At 38.8% G+C, this 22,290-nt stretch overlaps 1 protein-coding gene across 1 annotated transcript in view; it reads left to right on the forward strand.

Moving 5' to 3' along the window:
• Window positions 1-22,290, forward strand: part of ADCY1 (adenylate cyclase 1) — a 157,707-nt gene that overhangs the window by 42,757 nt on the left and 92,660 nt on the right. The window contains 1 exon segment of the mRNA XM_032707353.1: window positions 5,841-5,990. Coding sequence (XP_032563244.1) covers window positions 5,841-5,990 — 150 coding nt within the window.

A 22,290-nucleotide genomic window follows, 5' to 3' on the forward strand; every position in this document is an offset into this window, starting at 1 on the left:
ATATTCCAAGTATTTTGTGATAGATAGCAGCTATTCATAATGCTTGGGAACAATTGCAATGTCCAAAAAACGCTAACCATAGCAAAATTCCCCAGTTACAGAAGTGTACACTAGTACACTTCCAGTATACAGTCGAACAGAGGGTTTATTTGTTCTATGATGGCTCTTTCTGTCTTTCTAACAAATAAACAACAAAATAAAACAAAAAATCCAGACGTCTTGTTAAATCAAAATAAAGATTTAATTTGTTGCTATTTTGAAAGGTATAAATGATAGAATTCTGAGTTCCTTTCAGAAATTCCCCAATAAAGGTACAACAGTATCTCAAAAATAGGAGACTGAAATTAACATCTAGATTCATGTCACACACTTGAGTACTGATGAGGAGAATGCCGGCACTCTGCAACTTCAGTCAAACAAATATTTGGTATCTTATGTAATCACAGAGTGGATTTCTGCGATACATACATACAACACGTTCTGCACATACACTTCAGAAAAACTGGCTGTGGTTTGTGGACCTAGCATCCTAGATATCATAAAAGTCTCTCTTTACCTGTATGGTTATAGATATCCCAGTGCTACTCGTCTTTTCCTCAACAGTGGTATGTGCACTGATTATCACTGAAATAAGTGCTCACTAATCTCCTCTTAGAGTATTCTGTAGATTCCTGAGGGGTGTGAATAAATGCACAAACCATGGTGAATAGCACAGCAGAACAGTATTTCCTTAGTATATACTACCAGCCAGTTGGGACAAAAAATTAATAAAAGAAGAATATTTAATCTAAATGGGAATACAATTATTTGGAGAGAAATTGTTTAGCTGCCTCCTTTGGTAGGAGGCTGTGCTTTTTGGGACACTGTCAGGACCTGAGGAGAAGTTCTCAGCTCCTGTGTTACACCACTTCAGCAATCAGAGGGAGCAGGTGTAGTAATTAAGTATTCTCAAAAAAGTTTTGAAGTGAGTTGGCCAAGTGAATTATCAAACTTAAAAAACATGTCAGGATCAACAGGCAGTCTTGCACTGTAACTAAAGCACTGCCCTAATGGTAATATTTTCCATAACAGGAGAAAGAAACTACTTTTGTTTAAACTCTTTTTCATTATATCAATGATTTTTATAAAGGGTACAGTCTTGCCTTACTTTTCAAGGATTTTAATGGTGGGAGCACTGACTCATTTTTGTAAGCTGTTCACAACTTTTTCCTTAGAGACATCCCTTACAATAGACAGATTTTAACATGATATATTTCATTGCCATATCTCAAAGTATTTTGACAAAATGCCTGAATGTTACGTTGTCAGTATAGCAGGAACAACAATAGTGGCACAGACATTACTTGCAGTAAAATTCAATTAAGAGAGAAAACTGGAAGTAGAATTCAGACCCAACATAACTCTCATCAGGTATCTGAAGGTTAAGACATACAGGATTTGCACTGATCTTGTTTTTTCTGCAAATTTCAACTTTCACCTGGAAATGCTGGCCATAATTCCTGCATATTCCATTCTACTTCATGGGTTGTCATGAGAACTCAGGCCTCTCAGATTAAACCAAATATTGATATTACCCACTAAATTGAAATTCTGGGAGTGGTAAGTATTGAAATCCCTTCTCAGTCCTACTCACACCACAGGTCCACCTATTAGAAAGTACAGTGAAATTCTGAGGGAGTCTCCTGAAGTTTCCATCACTAATAATTTATATTTCTCATTTAGTCTACTTCAGTTGAGCATTTCAATATCTGCCCATACGAATACCACTTTCAACAGATCCAAGAGTCATTTACACCTCTGTGAAATAGCCACATTTTTCTGAGACAATTCTGTGATACAAACAGAAAGCTACTCCCCAGTGAAAACCAGTTGCAGGTTTCAACTGGTTAACCTGATAGCAGAATTAGTCTGCTAGCAGATAGTCTGATAGCAGAGTCCTCTCAAAAGGCAAACAATAAATAAAAATAACGTAGAAGAATTTTTCACCATTTGTTTGAGAAAAAGCATGAATGCACATATCAGGATTCTTACTTAGAAAGAAAAAGAAGTGGAGAATAAATCCTATCTGGAACAGAGAAAAAAGTTTCAAAAGACTCTTCAAAGAGTCTCTCAATTAATCCCAAGGGAGGCTCAAGAAGTGGGAGGTGAATATGGGGAGTAAAAATGAAATCTTTAATTGAACTCCTCAAGCTCTGTGTATGCATGGGCATGTTACATGTGTCTTACTGCTAGAATTATTTCTCACTCCTTGATGGGTGTTGCTGTATTGCACAGTTCAAGTTCCCTTCCAAAACATAGACTCAAAAAATTAATGGAGAAAAAACCAGAAGAGATAGACATTTGGTTGAAACAACTGCTGGAGCTCCCAGTCCCTCTTCACTGACTTGGCAGCCCACGAGAATTTGCTCTCTATGTTGGAAGTCTGCCTTTGGTAACAGCCTTACACAAGGAATCATGCCAAAATTCATCCAATGACAGGAGCATAACCTACAAAGGACTAGAGAAACTTAAAGCTCAGGATGTTCATACTGAAGCAGAGTAGATAGGCAGAATGGACAATACAAGGTTCAGTGACAACAATAAATAAAAGAAAATAATTTTAGAAACAGTCTTTCATGATCCTGATACCTATTTTTTTTTGTTCTGGCTGATCCTTAATCTCATTATGGATTGAGATAGCAACATGGTTTGAAAATTTGCTGCATAAAATTGTCTTTTAATCACTTTGTGTTGCATTAAGGAAATTGTTCCTTTGATGGTTATGGTGGTGGTAAAACCTGAAGAGCACTCTTTTTGCTACTAAGCAGTAGTATAGTAAATAATGGAATAACACAAAATTAAATTCCTTGATATTTCAACAGTTCTGAATGCCTCTGTATCTTTTTAAAGTCCCTTAGTTTTAACAGCAAGTCTCACATTCTTTCATGGAATTACAGCACATAATGTGTGAAAGTTATATATATAGATGTATGTATATGTGTAGATATAGAGATACATATTTATGTATTAAAATGGAAGGGACCGGAAAATGGCACACATCTGATAAACATAGAGAGAAAGAGTAGTATGTAGTTTGCAACTGGGGGAAAAATAGTAATTAAGTAGAAACGGATTGTGGAGGGAAGGAACTCTTACCTCAGGAGATAATCTGCCCTACTTTCTTTTCTCACATTTTGAAATCTATGAATCTTTTACTTTACTTTATCACTTTGCTGATTCCCTGCAGGCCAGAGCTGACAGCTAAGCCTCTGTTTTATCTTTAAAACCGTTCAAAGCGTGTTGGAAAATGACCTACCCTACTGAGTCTGAAAGTGGCAGGAGCCCACCTACTGGTTACCCCCAGTCCGGGTGATCACTGTTGCTTGAGTGAAATCGTAATGATAAGTCTCAGAACAGCTGGCAGATTGTTACAATATATGGTCTTTTACTGCTTCCAGTTGAAAACCAGAAATGGAGTTGACTTTTTTTTATTGTCTCTAGAAGTAATTGTTTCTGTCTTGAGCCACTCTGATATCAGCACATAAGGATAGTTTCATCCTGTGTTATTCACAGCTGGTTTGTATTTGACAGGGTCAAGTCTGTTTATTCTGTGGGCTCTCTTCACTGCCTTTGAATATAACCTTTCAAATCCTTTCTATTTTTATTCCATTGTGCTTCTAAGAATTAGACTTAAAATACAGTGTTGTCACTACACTTTGGCATGATAAAATGCAGCGATAAGGTGAGTGTGGCCACATTCATGTCTTTAAAAATAGGATTCTACCGGAATTTCTACAGTCATTTTATTGCAGTAGGCTTTATCTTGTGGCAAAAATTGATATATCTCAAACAGTTCTCTGTGACCAAGCAAAATAAAGCAGAATAGGAATTGCAGACTGTTTATGTTCAGCCTGTATTATGAAATAATATGCTGGTGTATTGCATTTCATCTTCAAATTTTTACAATGTATATTATTATCAGAAGTGGCATGTAAGTAATCGGTATATGAGGTTGTTAGGTTAAAATTCATCTGATTCATGACACCTGCATCTGCATTTTTCCAGTCTCCAGAGGAAGCTGTAACACTGTTATTCACTGGTGTAAGTTCCTGTGAGATAATTGTTTCTTTTTGGATAACTGAGGAGAAAAAAACCACTAATGCTAGGCACAGCTCCTTTTATTGTCACAAGTAATCTTTTGATTTTGTACTGGTGAAAGTGTTTGCATGGAATTTGTTGTTATGTCCTGTTAACTAATAACGAGCAGGTTTGAAGGTAAGAGAGAACTTGTGAATCCATGAAGATCTGGAGAACTCAACCAGAATGAGTCTTTCAATTCTCCATACTATTCTGAGATCACAAGAAGTGTAGATATATATTGACATTAGCTGCACTCAACAGAAAATTCCTTTTTATTTTTGTACAGTGAAACATTTTCCAAAGTCTCTCCAAAAACATCAGGGATACTGTTTTGGATCTTTGCTTACCATGTTGGCATACTGACTTTACCATCAAGCCTTCACCCTGTTAGCAAGTATTCTCTACAGCATCAGTAGTTTTATTTTTCTTACAATTTGATTGTGTTGTTGGCACAGCTTGACTCACTATACTGTGTACACAAGAGCAGTGATCTCCAATTTACACCAGCATATCATACAACAGAGATGTACTAGCTTGAAATGTATACCTTGAATTAGGAAATAAATGTCAATTATATGGTCTTTTTGAGCCATTTTAGGTGCATAGAAATTTAACATCAATTGTGTTACTTGTTGTAATGTCTTTACTCTTATTATGCCCACTCTTGGTCAATTTATGTGCCTACTCACTTCTGAATTTTTGGAATTTTTGAGTCCCATGAACCCTTATGATTAATGAGGAGGATGGGACTGAAAATATATTGGGTAAACAGGCCTTATTGCCTCCTTACTAAATAAACGTTGCGTTGCAGAAGTTACAATCTGAAGACATGTTTCAGACATCGGAGATATGGTGAGAAACATGAACAGGATTGCCTTAGATAGGGAGGTTGTGCATAAACCACTGTTGAGTTATTTAGGTTAGTTAAGTAACTTTATCACATATTGTAAAAAACATTAAAAAAAACAGAAGGACAATTGAGTTCTTTTATGTGTCTCTCATAAAATCACTGTTCGTAGAAGTAGCTTCAAAGTAGTTCATGGTCCCTGATTACAGCATTGTGGTGGGGCTTGGTCTGTGCCAAGGGCCATCATTTGAAAGGACTCAGTGCCTTCTTAGAGGTCTAGTGCAGGATGGCATCAACAATATTTTGGATGATTTCTCAAAAAATTCAGTATGGTTGCTAACAGTGCAGATAGGGGAAAATAAGCAGTTTCCCAAGTGCAAACTATGCAACATGAAAGCTTGGAGTACCTAGGCATATATTTTGATTCAGTCACAGGGTCGTCAGTGCCTTGCTTTTCAAGTATTAAAAAAGGGCCAATAATATCCTTATTTTATGAAGGCATAGGAAAATAATTTCAGTTTTCTGGGTATTTTGAACAAATACTGAGGATACTGCTCTCCTTAGGTGGACAGATCTGCCAATGGGCTGATCAAAGAAATTATGATGAATAAAAATGATAAGATGCAGATCATTGGAAGAGAAATTAACTTCAGCAGATGCAAAATTCTCTATTATCAATATTGTTTGCCCGAATTTGTGGTAGCTGCTGTAATTGTTTCACTGTAGGAAGAGGTATCAGTGACATGGCTAGCAAGGCACAATTTTCAAACAGTTTTGTTTTGTTTCAGTTTGAATATATATTTTACTGAGTAGAAATATAAAATAAAAATATGTATTTTAAAATATTAATTTATTTTTCTTTTTTTTCTTACAGCTCGTGGCCAATGCAATCCTTTTTGTCAGTGTAAATTTGTATGGGGTCTTTGTGAGGATTTTGACAGAAAGGGCTCAGAGGAAGGCATTCCTTCAGGCCAGGAACTGCATTGAGGACAGGCTGAGGTTGGAGGATGAAAATGAAAAACAGGTCAGTTTCTAAACTTTATTTATTTTTCTCTGTTTCTCCTGACATGACTGTAGTTATGTGAACTGAAGCTTAGGACATTGCTGGCAAGTGTATGCTAGGGCGGGTGCGCATTTGCATTGTAAAAGAAGCATGCTGCGTTTCCCCGCCTGCTTCAGCTCTTCCTCGCAAGTGCATGCATACTCTTCACTCTTTATCTGGAGTGCTCAGAGAGGTGCAGGCTGACCCCACAGCTACTGTCAGCTCCAGTGCCAGAGAAACTATATTTTAGGGCTGAGTCAAATCTAACATACTATTGTAACCTAAGATCGTGGTTATTTATCTACATAGATGTTTTTGGGTGGGTGCTAGATGTGCTGTAAATACTTTTCTTCTGGCTCTGTGTGTGCATGACACCTATAAAAAAAGCCAACATTTTAGGCACAAGGAGCTGCATTGATAACTGAATAAGTGTAATTGATAACAAGTATATATTATATACATTATATTCTTGTATAACTAATAACAAAATCAACTGTGATAGCAATCTTTTCTCAAAAATGACCTTAGTAACTTGAAGGTTTGTTTCATACAATGTTATCAATCAGGCTTTCAAACAGATTTGGAAACAATGAGAAGAAATGTTATATTGTGAAGCTTGCCGTTGTTCCTCACAGGTCTGAAGCTTAAACCTACCATGATCTGTTGGTCTGTAAGATTTTGTCTAGATTTTTCTTTCAGTAGAGGTGATAATAAAGGGTCATGCTGGAATATTTAAATTGACCTCCATGGAACGATGGTTACTTATGCCAATAAAGGACTTAAGTGATATTAAAACCTTGTAATAAAAGATGTCAGGGTCCTCAAAACTTCTGTACTTCACACAGTTTTACTCACCTTCACTTGCAATTTCTCTAGCAAGTCTGTTCCTTTGTGTGGAATAACATAGGTCCTTAAGTACTTTCTGTTATGAATTAAGTGCATGAGTTTTTATGACCTGAACATACTCTGTAATAAGTAGACGTCTCTTGGAACAACTGCATATCTTTGCTGGCTGTGTAAAAACAGTATCAGGATCAAAGCCTTTAGGTTTACTTCTGTCTTTTGTAATTCAAAGCTGCAGATTCTTAAAGGCATAAATGTACCATAAGCGAATTTCCATGAAAACCTCCTTCTGAGATCCAACTTGAAAACAAAATTGATTTTTTTGTTTCTCTTGTTAGCATGTTAGCAGTCTGTCTTATTTTATATATTACCCATGCATATAGAAACACAAGAAAGTGAAAATATTACACATAAATACCATTATTGTTGATAGTATACCTAAATAATCCTGCAAAGATTCTTCCAATGCAGTTTACAGGTCAGGGAAGAGAATGCATTTTTCTCCTACACTTGTGAGCTTAACTTTATGCAGCACAGTGTAAAACTTAATACAGTAGTGATATATGCTAATTAGCTGTCAAAAGTGCCACCAACATACTTTCTGTCTGCTCTCACACTACATTAGCACACCTCTAATCCAAAATGCTAAAACCTTTCACTGGTATTTCTGTGCAAGTCTCTAACTGGAAAGGAAGGAACATGCTCCTGGCCTTTGAACACACATAGCTGTCTGAAGTTTAAGTGTTGACTGTGTGAGACAGATACCACAGCTGAAATTGTATGTGAGTTTTCTTCCTCTGTGTCCTACTTACAGTGAATTCTCCTCGTGGGATGCATTTGTAGTAATAGTCCCATGTGACAATTTTGATAAATGTATTTTCACAAACAGAAGTAAATATGTTGTAGTATTTTTTGGACTCATGCAGGAATTTTCAAGTAGGTTTTGAAAGTGTTGCTGGGGAGAAAGAAAGTCTCTATTTTAAAACTCAGTGTAATGCTCACCCTGTTATCTGTTCTCTGTGGTCACAACGAATAACTGGCCATGATGGTTGCATCATCCATTTGTTATGTTGCCGAATGTTAGACTGCAATTTCACCTGAAGGCCAAGAACCAAATAAGTTTTAGACAATGAGCAAATAATTATAATCATTCACTTGAGACAAGCTTCTTCTTTTGTTATCTATAACTCTCAGTTGCAAGACCATCCTCTGCAAAGCAAACAGTTAGGAATAAATATTGTGAGGTGGGTTCTGTTCCTTGGAATTATGCTTGTTTTGTTCCTACTCACTCAGAGTACCTGAGCCGTTCCCCTCACTCCCACTGCACTCTCTCTGTTTTCACTTTCTTAATTCCAGACCATCCTTTGCCCATACAGCAAGCAAGGATTGTCACCTATCTCCCTGGAGGACTCCCAGTGTTAGACATCCCAACCAGTCCTCCAGGCAGTACTTCACCCCTTCCCAAGCAAGAAAGAGAGAAGCAAGTAGGAATGGGGAATGGGGCATGTGTTCAGCATAGAGAGAGAAGGTGTCTACTGCTGATTGAGGCTGCTATCCGTCTAACTCGGAGGGGAAACCAATAAGGAAGATGTGGCTCACCATATATTAATTCCAATCATAGTGGCTCTTGAAGTGGAGCTGTGCTCCAAGGAAGTGATACCATTGTACTTCTGAGGCCATCTTAACTTGAAAAGCAACAGGATCACTGTCTTTAAAGACCTGCAGATTCCCATTTTCCCAGTGTCTTTTTCAGCATGTGTATAGTTTTGTTCTCCTCACAGTTTTGTGGTGGTGAATTTCACTCCAATTATGTACTAATTAATACTCTAATTATGCACTGTGTGAAACAGAACTTCCTTTTATTTGTTCTAGACTTGTTATCTGGTGACTTGATTTGTTTTGAGATATATTACTAGTAATCATCCTACAGTAACCTCTTTCATGCCACTCACAACAGAGACTTCTCTTATAACCCTTCTCATCTCTCTTTCCAAGCTGAAGAACTGTAGCCTATTTGGTCTCCTGATTTTTGGAAGCTATTTCCTACCCCAATCTTGCCAACCTTGTAATGAATCTTACTCACATTCCCCCCACTCTTGCGCTGACAATATTTCTATGCACATTCATACATTGAATTTGAGGATAAAGCGTATAATTTCTTGGTGAAGTACACTTGTTGCAGCACAGACTGATGTAAAAAATGCCTGTTGCTTTCATATTGTTATAGGTAAATAAACCAAATCAAAATATAGCAGCAATTTTTATTATAAGATTTATATAAAGTGCAAATAAGCAAATCAGCGCACTGGGCGGCCTGGGGAGACCCCTGCTCCTCCAACGGCCCGCAAGCGCAATGGAGACAAACAGTAACTTTTATACCTTTTTTAACTCCCCTCCCATAGTCACTTGTTAGCTCTTCATTGGGCTTGAGTTTGCGGGCTTCGTTCTGGTTGGTTCCGTTGCAGGCCCATGCTAGTTGCCAGGTACTTTCCATCAGTAGTTTTAATTAGCTCAAATGTCCTTGGAGCTGGGTATGGGAATGGTATCCAGATGTTCTCTTTGGTTCTTCTTTATCATCTTTGTCCTTGACTCCCTGATCCTTGTTCTCTTCTTCCTTTTCTAATGAGTACACTTAGACAATATTTTTAGAAAAACAGGACATAGTATATGTACTCAGCAAAGCAGAATACTTTATCTTGCCAACTAGGGAACTGCCAGTTGCAGGATAGTCAACTTATAATAGTAGCACAGCAGTTAACTATTCCACAGCTTACAACTCTCCAGTCCCAACAAAGCATTAGCTATAATATACGGAAAGTACAATATATATTTTGATGAGTTAATTATTTTATCATTGCTCACTCATTACAATATGAGGAAGGCTGGAAAAATGTTTGACTTCATGCAAAACTTCAAAGCCCACAAAACCAACTTAGATATCTTTACTGGTTATTTAATTGTGTAAGTACATGAAAATATGTTTGCAAAATAAAGACCACCTTTCAAGTCACTTGTTTAGCTCTTTCTTTCTCTCCTAAATGTTACTTTTGTTCTTGCTCACAATTAGAAATGATGGTGGAAAATCAACTGGAGAATAGTAAAGTCTCCAGAATGGGGGATTGGCTATCTTAAAAACTAATTGTGAAATCACATCTAGTTTTTCAAACCATTGGGACTGGAGAAATGTATTTATTGGTGGCATCAGTCTTTCATGAAATAGTTGTGTCATCCACTATGATGCATGAAATTTAAGTTTATTACAGGATTTATTGTAAGAAACTGAAAGAAGCACTAAAAATGAGGGGAGTTAGGAGCACTGGGCTGAGACAGCCACTCTGTGTCTAGCTTCAGAGACAGAAGCCTGCCACTCCCAACTGGTCTAGCCAGCTTTGCTGAGAGGGTGGGTTGTTCAACACCATTCTGCTGCAGTAATGGTGGTTCTGGGAGACAGACTAGCACCTTGATGTTGGTCTGCAGAGCTTCCAGATCATGTGCAGCTAGCTAAATTTTTCTTATGCAATGCTGAATTGTGTGTGCAAATGTCTGCATGCATATGTGTATGCATTCCAAGTGTCTTCTGCAATTTAGGGCAATGTCCTTAAGGTTGCATGTAGTAACTGGGTCACCACTGAGTCAGAGATTTGATTAATAACTATTCACAGAAATGGGAAAAGGTGTCAACAAAAGATACCATGATTCTCAGTGCAGAATACTTTGAACTGCTGCTTAGTATGTCTTGAGTTCAAATTCCCTGCTGGGTTCAGATCCCCCTTCAAAACAATTTAATCTAGACATTACACATTTTGTATATGTGTACTTCCCCCTGTACCTCTGAGTAAAAGGACACCTGCAGAAAACCTCCAGTGGTTTTGTCTGTTATGTTTAATTTCAAGTACTCATGAAGAAAGAGAAAAAATTATGTTATGTTTGAATAAAGAAAACCATGTTAGATTTTTGTTTTGGTAATGGATAACAGTTTGCTGGGGTTTTTATCCTTTCAATTCAGCAACCAAACTGAGGAATTTGTTATTTGCACAGCCTTATGCAGAAGTAATTTCTAGAGTGCCTGACAACATGCTTATCAATACATAATCAGGTTCTCCTCATGTTTCCCATACTTTTTTTCCTCAGGATCTTGTGTCTTTTTTTCATTACAGTGCAGAAGAAAATATGAAATTTATCATTAAAACACAGGCCTTGTTTCCATAACCATTCATACTGTCTCAGCGCATCAGCAAATCACCCTGCAGCAAAAATTCCATCAAAAATTTCTGAATCATGTGTGGATGCAAAAGCACGTTCTTGTCAAATTCTCTAGTGTGCAACAGGAAAGTGATCCTGATTTTGCACAAATTACAGGGTGAAAAATGATACCTGATCCTCTACAAAAATTAGCCAGTATAATTTTTGAAAACATAGGTACACTAACTAATTTTAGCTGACCACATTAGTACTGTGTTCTGTTACAAGGAAGCTTAAAAATGGCTTTATTGTGTCATCAAACCACAATCTTACACAGGAAAGTCCATCTTCAAAAATCTATTTGTTCTTGATCAGGGAAAAGAGAAAATAAGGAGTGTTGCAATTTCACGCTGTCTGTTTGAGCTACTGGACTTGAGGCCAACTTATGCAGGCTGGCCAGCAGTGCCTCTTAACCAAATAGCAGCAGCAGCAGAAATGGAAACTTGTCCTTTTGTCTGCTTTGTTTGCCACATTTGGCTGCTTAGTTACTTACATGGAACAGAGATGAATTTTTGACTACCTTTATCCTGCTGTGTGGCACCCCTCGTCCATCTTTCACCTGGCTCAGGTAAAAGGAGTCATGAAGGTGCATTTCTCCCTCCCACACAACAATAATTGCCCAGAAGATTTCTACTGACCTGCACCTCTTAGTCTCCAGTCTTGCAATAGTCATGCATGTGTCTAGCCTTCATAGAGCAAATAAGTCTGAGGGCTACTCAGGTGAAATGAAAACCTCCAGGTGGAAGGCTTCAGCTTCAGCATGAAGCCATTAGGAATTGCTTGTACCCCTTGCAAAGCAGGGTATAGCAAACAAATAAATGTGTTCTAATTTTACAGCTCTATTGCACTTCTTTTGATGCAGGATAAACATATCATCTGAATGTGGCTGGAGCAAGAAGCTGCATTGTTTGGCATACCATCAGGATTTCTCTTACTTAACTTTGGCCAAGTAAAAGTGAGGCTTGTAATCTAACCTTTTAACCTACAGGCAATAATCTTCAGTAGTAATAGACACATCCAAGGGCAGTTCAGTTCTTCTATCCTGAACTCCTTGCTAAACACAGGACGAGGCTTTTCCCTGGGAGTGGCTACAAGAGAACACCTAAGCTTAGGGTTACACAACTGTATGATAAGAGAGAGTGGTGCCTTGCTACTAGACTTGAAACGTCAAAGTGTAGAAACATACAATAAAGTGAGTAACATACAGTAAAAAACATACAGTTGTAAATCATACAAAGTTCATATTTTTAACTGCATTGTCATATTACTCTAGCCACAAGCCTTTATTTTGCAAAATGTACCGTAAGTCTATAAAAGCCTTTAAAAATCCACATTTATAACAACACACCAGATCACTACAGTAACAACTTGGTTTAACTTTATTTAGTCCCCTGAAAGCTTCCTCATGTTAGTAAATGTTGTGGTTTAAACCTGGATAGCAACTAAGCACGCACTCCCCCCATTGGTGGGATAGGGGAGCGAATAGGAAAAATAAAGGTAAGAAAACTTATGGCTTGAGACAAAGACACTTTAATAGGTAAAGCAAAAGCTGTGCATGCCAGCAAAACAAAACAAGGAATTAATTCACTGCTTCCCATCGGCAGGCAGATGCTGAGCTATCCCCAGGAAACCACGGCTCCATTATACATGATGGTCACTTGGGAAGACAAATGCCGTCACTCTGAATGTTCTCTCCCTCTTCCTCCTTTTCCCCCAGCTTATATGTTGAGCATGACACTATATGTTATGGAAAATCACTGTGGTTAGTTAGGGTCTGCTGTCCCAGGTGTGTCCTCTCTCAGTTTCTTACCTCCTTGCTGGCAGGGTGGTGTGAAAGGTAGAAAAGCCTTTGACTCCATGAAAGCGCTGCTCAGCAGTAACTAAAACATCTTTGTGTTATCAATACTGTTTCCAGCACAAATCCAAAACACAGCCCCATACGAGCTACTCTGAAGAAAATTAACTCTATGCCAGTAAAAAACAGCACATTAAATATGTCAGTTAATTTGGTTATGAGCCATTTCATTTACTGAAATGTCTTTTATGAGATGTCTTGGACTGCGGTTTGTTGCAGTTTGCTTTTTTCTCATAGATGTATGCATATCATATAGTCATGTCATCCATGTTAAGCTCTTATATGTAATGTATGCTGGCTTACATTGAGTAGAGCAGAAAAACTTCTGGGCAGGAGTGTTGATCTGCTGGAGAGTAGGAAGGCTCTGCAGAGGGATCTGGACAGGCTGAATTGATGTACTAAGGCAAGTGGTATGAGATTCAACAAGACCAAGTGCCAGGACCTGCCTTTGGGTCACAACAACCCCATGCAGCGCTAGGCTTGGGGCAGAATGGCTGGAAAGCAGCCAAGTCGAAAAGGACCTGGGGGTGCTGGTCAACAGCTGCTGAACATGAGCCAGCAGTGTGCCCAGGTGGCCAAGAAGGCCAAAGGCATCCTGGCTTGTATTGGAAATAGTGTGGCCAGCAGGAGCAGGGCAATGATCGACTGTACTCAGCTCTGGTGAGGCCACACCTCAAGTACTGTGTCCAGTTCCGGGCCTCTCACTTCAAGACAGATGTTGAGGTGCTGGAGCAGGTCCAGAGAAGAACAATGGAGCTGGTGAAGGGTTTAGAGAATAAGATATATGAGGACCAGCTGAGGGAGCTGGGGTTGTTTAGCCTGGGGAAAAGGAGGCTCAGGGAAGACCTTATCACTCTCTGCAACTACCTGAAAGGAGATTGTATTCAGATGGGAGTTGGTCTCTTCTCCCAGGCAACAGGACAAGAGGGCACAGTCTTAAGCTGCACCAAGGGAGGTTCAGGTTGGACATCAGGATAATTTCTCTATGGAAAGAGTTATCAAGCATTGGAATGGGCTGCCCAAGGAGGTGGTGGAGTCAGCATCCCTGGAGGTGTTCAAGAAACAACTGGATGTGGCAACTGGTGGCATGGTCTGGTTGACAAGGTGGTGTCTTGACAAAGGTTGGACTCGATGATCTCAGAGGTCTTTTCCAACCTAAAGGATTCAGTGATTCTGTGACAAATAGATAATTTTAAAAATAGTGGTCATATAATTCTAAAACCTGCTAACACTTCTGCTGTTAAGAGTTTTGGAATAAATAATAGAAAATTTAAAATATGTTCTCTTTCAAGCAACTGTCAATTAAATATGCTAGTGTTTGACCCTGGGAAATTTTCAGCTTATTTTTCCTACTTACATTGTGTATTTTCCACTGGAGAGAATGGAGGGGGAGGGATGAACGGGAGCGCACAAACCTTTAATTATTAGATTATTAAAAATGCACAACCACGTAGTTTTCAGCAGATAACATAATGGATAACAGTTGATAAGGCAAATTATCATAGGTAAGCACACTGGCTATAGTGCACTAAATCCTTAAGTTATACAGTAAGACAAATAATTCGAAAGTGGTTTCTTATGGCTAATTTGTAGTGTTAACTACAAAAAAAGCTAGCTAATGCTTTACCACAAACTTGACAAAACGTTTTGTGTGCCAGTTTTCAAGTGCAGGGTGGTTCCACCACAGACCAGCTCTTTGCCACATAGGTGGTTCACATCACAGCAGCTGGCCTTGCCACGTGTGCAGTTTGACAAATGATGTGTTATTGCTTAAGCACAGATTATCTCCATGCATAGGATACTGAGCTGGGCACTTTACTTCCATTCCAGTGTGTGAAAGTGTATGCTGTTTGCACACTCATACTCTTGTGGATTTTCTGCCTGTTTCTTTTGGTCATCATTCTGTGAAGGAAAAGAGCTAGACTGCATACCATTAACTGGCAAGACAAATACATTCTAAGGTAGTTTTTTGTTGGGTTTGCCATTCTAAAGTGAACTTCCGTCTGTCACGTAATTTAAATTCTTTCCAAGGTTTTTGTTCCCCTTTACCTCTTCAATATAAACTTATTTCATTTGAAGTTTAGCTTTCCTTCAGGCATATTTGATTAGGAATTTCCTAGTTTGACAAGGAAATAATGTACTAAATCTGAGTCTTACTTGCTATTTTAAGTGGGTGAATACACTTATTGCTTCCTTAGCATATTAGTGGTTGGTACTTGTTTTTGCAGTTTGGAAGGCAATGAGATTTTCTGCTAATGGGTTAGGCTCACTTTCCTGCACTGTGACAATAAAATGAGGACAAGTAGTAAAGGCTTTTAGGTTTTTCTAATCTAAATTAGAAAAAAATCTAGATTTTCCAAAGGAAAGCATTATTTATACCTTAATCTTTGGAGATTCTGGCATCTATTCCATTTTACTGTTTTGTGCTCTGATTTGCTTTTATATTGCTGTATTAAAGGCATATGTGGTCTTTGAAAAAGGAAATGCTAACTACTTACCACTTAATTGCATACTAAAATTATTACTTTTGACTTCAAGTTCCTGTTCTTTTTTTAAAATTCTAGTCTGCTTACACCCACTAGTGAGCTCAGTTTCTACCACTAGCAATCGAAAATGTTATCTTTACTGAGACATTCATGCTTGTTCCACCACTGGCAAAGATCTGTAATAAGAATGAGCATGTACTGATATTGAGTGGCTACTGCAACTCTAAATATATGTTGCATCAGACAAAAGTAGTGGTGTGAAGCACCAGGGCTAGCCCAGCACTGTGTCCTTAATGTTCCATTGATTCTTCCCCTATTCTGGAGCCTCGACTGCAAATTGTGTCTGCTCTAGGAGCAAGGAAAGAAGACTGGAAATTTCAGTGGTCTTTCCCTGCTCCCCTATGCTGGCTCCATTTCAGTGGTGCAGCAAGGTGCCAGAGGAGACCATGGAGATTTACCACGTATCTATGCAGAGTTGGTGGAGATATCTAGGTTTTGGAGGAGCATGGTAAAAGAGAATGTTCATGGGTCAGAAGAAAATCAGGGAGTGCCACAGTTGCAGTACCAGCTTGAACTGAAACATGTAGCATATTCTTCAAGAAAAAAAGCACTATCTGGGGACTGGAGGATTAGCAAGGGCAGAAAATGTGTCTATCTTGCTGAAGGTTGAGCTCTGTGGCTTTCACTTCGTGAGGAATATATACTTTAATTGAGATATTCAGCATTACATCAGTGGAACAAACCAGATATGGCTGTGGACCGGAAAGAGGTGCACTTGTAACTGTAGAGGAAACATAGTATACCGGGGCAAGCCAGTGAAGATAATGTCTACTCTTCCAGGGGATACCATTGGTAAAGCTGATGCTGCTTCTGATTCAATCTTCCTAGTATCTTCAGAAGAAGAGATGCAATAGCAGGATTGTTGTTCCAGTCCTGTTCATGATAGAACACAGGACTCTGTGTAGCACTTCAGCCTCTAGCGAACTTGAGCTCACAGGCCTCCCTACAGGCCTCCCTAGGCCTCATGTGTTCCCTCTGATTATGACACTGGAAGATGGTTGGTGCTCTTTCTGATAATTTTAAGATCCTTCTTTGAATCAGAAAAGCCTTTTAATGAATAAATTAAAATTTTTGAATTTATGCTTTAAGTGTGCCTTTTTGCTTTTAACATATATACTCGAAATATCTATGCATATAGTCAGTGCTACCATGAGAGGATCTTTTCACTCAAAGACGACACCTAGCCTTCCTGACTGTGCAAGACAAGGAGTAAAATATATTCTTTCTACAAAGAAAGATTTAGAACAGTATGTTCAGTGACTGTTCTGTGCCAAAATTTCATCTTCACTGATACACCCTAAAGAACTTGTTTATTAAAATCCTTCTGGAGTGTGATAGGCAGAAACAAAGACATTAATCTAACACTGTTGGACTTGACAAATACCTGTCCCTGGCAATGTACTGCAGAAATACTGTTCCTTCTTCCCTGCCAAGCGTAAGGAAGGTTTCAAGTTATCTGCTCTAGCGAGTGGTCTGATTGTATCTATATGGCTACTTGCCTACACTATAGTGAAGGTAATAAAGATGCCTTAACTGTAAAGGCACTGATTAATTGTGAGAATTAAGCTTATCACTCAAGTTCACTTTCAATAGGAAGATTTTCATTAACTGAGATGAGTATAATCTTTTTTCTGTCAAGTTTCTGTGATGGTTATGTGGATACATTGGATATTTCCAGTGAGGTTTCAGAGGAAGTAGATACTAAAGATATAAGGTGAAAGTCAAAAGATTAATGGTAGTTTGGATGCTACAGTATATATCTGGTGTCGACTTTGTTAGCTTGCCTTTCTGGTGATTAATCTTCACTGATGTATTTCTAGAGCATTCTGATTTAATATATATGAGGATAGCTAGGAAGACAGGCTATGCTTTTTATATTTCTAGCTTCCTTGTTTATTCCCATAGCCTTTCTCAGCTCTTGTTCCTGTTTGAACAAGATTTGTGGAGCTGATCTCAAGTTACCCTACTATCAATCTTCCAGTTCTTTTTAGAGTAGTGTCACATAAATACTTCACAGACATTCTGCAATCTGAGGGTATCTGGTGCTTTTTTACATGCAGAGGTTTCCAACTCATTTAGCCCATGTGTTTTTGTGGATGGTACATAAAAGGTACAATGTACTACTGAGTTTTTCTCATTGTTATCATTCTCCTTCTTGAATGATGTCTTGTGAACTTTGTGCATTCAAGCAAGGTCTCTTTATGCCCACTCTCCATTTCAGTGCTTCTGCTTTTCATGCTGTTCATTGCCCTCTGTTTTAGCCAAGATTTCATGCTCCTCTAATTCTTTCACAAGGCCTTACCACCTCCATTGTAGCTAATAACGTTCCATGTTATTAATGTTCTATGTTATCAATGTTCTATGTTATCAATGCCTCGTTAAACACTATTCTGTTGATGCATCCTGCCTTTCTTTTATTTAAACAAAAATAATCACTTAACCATGGAAATATGTTAAATTGGTCTGGTATAGGTTTATTAATTCTGAAACCTTCTTGCAGTTCATACATAGTATATTGACCACTTCCCATAGCTCTGTGTTATTAGCCATCCTCTTACTAATCAAAATCTGTGCATTAGATGGCATCTATATGGATGGTCTTTTATGATTATTATTATGGCAATGACTTGCTGATTAATAAAATTTTTCAAGAAATCTCAGGAATGTTCTGAAACATTGCCACCTTGTGGCTTCAGAAAGATAACCATCTTTAGCAGTGCTTTTTTGTGTACTCATGTGGAAGAGAGGGCAGAGCATAGTTGAATTTACAATAATTCACTAATTCTTTGTTTCCTTACTTACAGAAAGTATAAATGAATCCTAGTATTTTTACATAAAATTTTTCTTCCATGCATTGCACTAGGCTTCCTTTCTCTCTCCTTTTTCTGTTTTTCCTTACAGGGAATTAAAATAGATGTGCAGTGTAACATAGGGATGACAAAAACTGTAAACCTACTAAGAAGAAGCTTTTAAAATTACTCAAAATTGAGCTTATTATGGTATAATTAGGTAGCAGGTGGTAATATTTAGGATGTACTTTGGAGTTTCTGCTGACTAAGTAGAAGCTGAATCTCAAAATTACATAGATGAGTTGACTTTGAAACAGTAATATTAATGTTTTATATGCGTGTCTGATGCTTGTCTTCTTTGGGGAAAGAAAAGGTTTTTAATTATGATTTGCACTTTCCATTTAAGTATAGTAATAACAAAAGAAGATCTGTGATAGGTTGCAAAAATTGTTGGGTTAGATTTCATGTTTCATATTGTAAAAAATCTTCTGTAAATGATCAAAATGCTCCTCCTCCTTTTCCTATTTGTCATCATTGTTGGATTGTTACTATAATAAACAAAAATATTCATGTTTTATCAGCCAAGAAACAAATATGTCAAACCTGATTTTGTTATTTTTTTTTCTCCATTTTTAAAGTCTCTATGAAAATACAGAAAACAGGGTTCCATGGGTATAGAGTCTTTCCTGAATTATGTGGCTCAGTGGTAGGGACTGTGAGAAAGGACTAGGATCTGGAGCATCATCCAGAGTTACTGCTTTCCCCAGCATGAGATTGGGAACCTCCAAGTCCCATTTAGAGCAAGTTCAACGAGACACAGCTCTCTACCATCCAGGTTAGGACCCAGGCTCCCTGATGGGTGAGGGCAGCAGTGCTAACACATCTGTCTGGAAGGAGGAGTTCAGAAGGAACATAAGTGAAGCTGACTGAAAGAGACAGAGTTGTAGCCATTACAGACCTGTTCTCATGGGATTGAAAAACATGCAAAGCAGTACATTTCTCTATGTGGCCCTTCAGCAGGTCCAGACTGTAACTTCATTCTCAAAATGAATTCCACTGGATGTACTGTCTCAGTTTAATGAGACTGAAGTGTTTTGCTGAGGAGGATGAGTCTTGAGCAAGACCAAACTCCTCCCTCTAAACTATTGTAAATCAGAAATTAAGAGCTCCAATCGAGGAAGTATGGAGAAAGAAAAAAAAGAACAGCTCATTATTAAAGGATATATGTGTATTGGCAGAACAACAAAAGAACACAAAAACAACTAAACAATGATCCTGTACCCAAAAGTCCCCTTCAAAAAGGAAGCAGTTCAATACTTTTCTGCTTGTTGGTGCAATTCTAACCACGGTCAGCAGGGAGCGCTGTTGGATCACTGGAGGAGCAGATCCTGCAGTTGCTCTGTGGTGGTCGGCAGGGGGCGCTGTTGGATTCTGGCGGTCACCGTGTGGGGGCGCTGGTGTGCGGGAGAAGCTGAAAATGGAGATCTTCCCCCCCCACTGAGAAGGGGAAGAGGGGGAAAAAAAGGGGACTTTTTGTGGGAACCACAAAACTCATGCTGTCTGCAGCTGGCTGTGGCTGGGATTTTCCCCCTTTCGTCAAGGGACATAAGCCACTGCCAACATGGGAGCAGAGGAGGAAAAGAGCGACCTTCTCCCCAAAAGGTTCCTCTGCAGGTGGGTCAAGCCTCTCCGATGAAATCCAAGCAGGTCTGGGCTGAGGGCAGAACGGGATGCAGGAAAGCAGAGGCAAACAGGGGCCAGAAGCAGCCAGGTGACCAGGCCAAAAACAAAGTGAACCTCAGACCCCTCCAAGACACACTTTCCCTGAGTTAGGGCAAAAGTGAAGTGCCTCCTGTTTCCAAAGAGAGAAAAAAAATCAAACGCCTCCCCCCTCCCCACAGTCTTCGAAGGGCCATCAGCTTGGAATGGGGATCTGTTGGGTAGTTCTTTTACGTGGGTCAATCACCCAAGGCAAACTACCCTCCCCCATTCAACATCTTTCTTTTACAGTGATGCAGGGGAAAGAAAAATTCCCTACTTGGTTTTTTAGAACAAATAAACATATGACATGTGGATATCCAGTAGCACAAAAGGAAAAGGAGAAATGAGATTCAAAGAAACAGAGAAAAATAACAGCCTGCAGCTTTGAAGCAATGCTACAGATCCCTTGATTGCTTCTCTTTGGTATTTCAGAAAAAATGACAACTGTTTCTTTTGATAAAGTAATCTACATTGACTATAAATAATATTTCCATTTTGTTTTCTGTATATCTCACGTGATAAACTACAGGAATACAATTTAGCATGGAGAAGCACAGCAAGTGTATCCAGCTTATGGGTAGAAGTTTTTGAGGAGTCATCCAACTGCACACCACACAGTTGGGAAGAAAGGAGAGGATGCTGGCTAGGAACATTTAAGATATTATTTCTGTGTTTGAGCCTTCTTTTCTGATGAAAGGAGAGTGGATTCATGAAATGATTTACAGCTTGCTGAAGGAACTTGAAAATGAAGCACACTCATTTCCCATACAGATGTCAAAATGAATAATTTTGTACAGTAGGAATAACTGTGTAGTATTGTTCGGGGAGCTGCATGAAATTATTCTAAATCAAGGTGAAAATTTCAAAGGACTTTGAGAAAGTCATAAGTATTTGGAAGAAGCAGTAAAATAAGAAAGAGAATGATTTTCAAAATGGGAAGGGAGTGAGTATCTTCATTTGGAAATGGGCACAAGAAATATATTGGGAACATGCACTGGGGACTCCCACAAAAGCAGAGCTGGGGTGCCTGTGAGAGAGGCTGTCTAGGCCAGGGATGGGGATAGGAGAGGGAGTTGTGCTGGGAAGTGTCCAAATTGAAGAAAGCTGAAGAGAGTGTTGGGGCAGAATAGAGCCTGCAGACAATGGAATTTTTTGCTTCAATAGTCTCTGCTTGCTTCTTTCTGCTACTCTCTCAGGAAAGAGAAATTGCACAACTGCTAGAGGGTGCTTGAGTCCCCTGCTATTTTAGAAGCCACACTTGTCCATGGAAAGATAGCAGGATGGCTTCAGGCCTTCCCAGGAGGCTGCAGGCACCCTGTACTCCTCATCCTTTTGCTGCTATCTCACTTGGTGCACAACTGTCAGAGAGGAACTCTGAAGATCATCCTGTCCAATCACTCCCTCAAAGCAGGACTGCTAGCAACACAGGTCTGGTCAGCTTTATCTTTGTCTAGTCTGGTGAAGTCTTGAATAATTACTAAAATTTTCCCTCAGGTCCAACCCAGAGTGAAAGTTGCAGTCCAGGAGCTTGGACTTACAATTAGAGTTGAGAACGTTCCAAATTGCAAGTAGTAATATAGAGTCTTTTGGCCATTAACAATGGGGAACACTTTTTTTTTTTTAATCCATTTCTCTGCTTTTGTGTATTTTCCCTCTTTGTCATGCTCGTTGTTGACTAGGGCCAAGGTAGCACTGAGCAGTTCTTAATTGGCTTGGTAGGCACATTTTAACATGTCTTGGAGTCAAAATGAATGTTTGTTCCTTCTCTAATTTCTGGTGATGCTTCACTGCTGTGGGAGAAAGAAATCTGGATGTTTTTCTAGATTGAGTGTCCTTTTCAAAAACAGCTATGTCTTCATTAATAGTGCAGAAATCCTCGTTAATGAGGATGAGACAATTGGCAGAGTCAGCCCAGTTTGGCATTCAAAATCCCAGACTAGGACTAGGAATGTAAAACGTTGTGAATGAGGGAAATATAGGTCCTCATCTATAATTTTCTTTTCTTAGTGAGATTTGTGCAGGGAATGCAAAATCATTTACTGACAATTACAATCTCAGAAAAGAATCTTTTTTTTCAGTGTGTTCACTTTAGACCATGTTAATGATGAGTGAAGATTTACAGCGAGAGAAGAAGAGAGTACAAATTCCTAAAATAGTGTAAGTTGGTCATAGCGCCAAAATTTAATTTTCTGGGTAGAAAACAGCTCTATAATAATCCTAAACAACATTGTGAATCAGTGAGAAAG

Source organism: Chiroxiphia lanceolata, chromosome 1 (genome assembly GCF_009829145.1).
Source record: "Chiroxiphia lanceolata isolate bChiLan1 chromosome 1, bChiLan1.pri, whole genome shotgun sequence".
Taxonomy (NCBI): domain Eukaryota; kingdom Metazoa; phylum Chordata; class Aves; order Passeriformes; family Pipridae; genus Chiroxiphia; species Chiroxiphia lanceolata.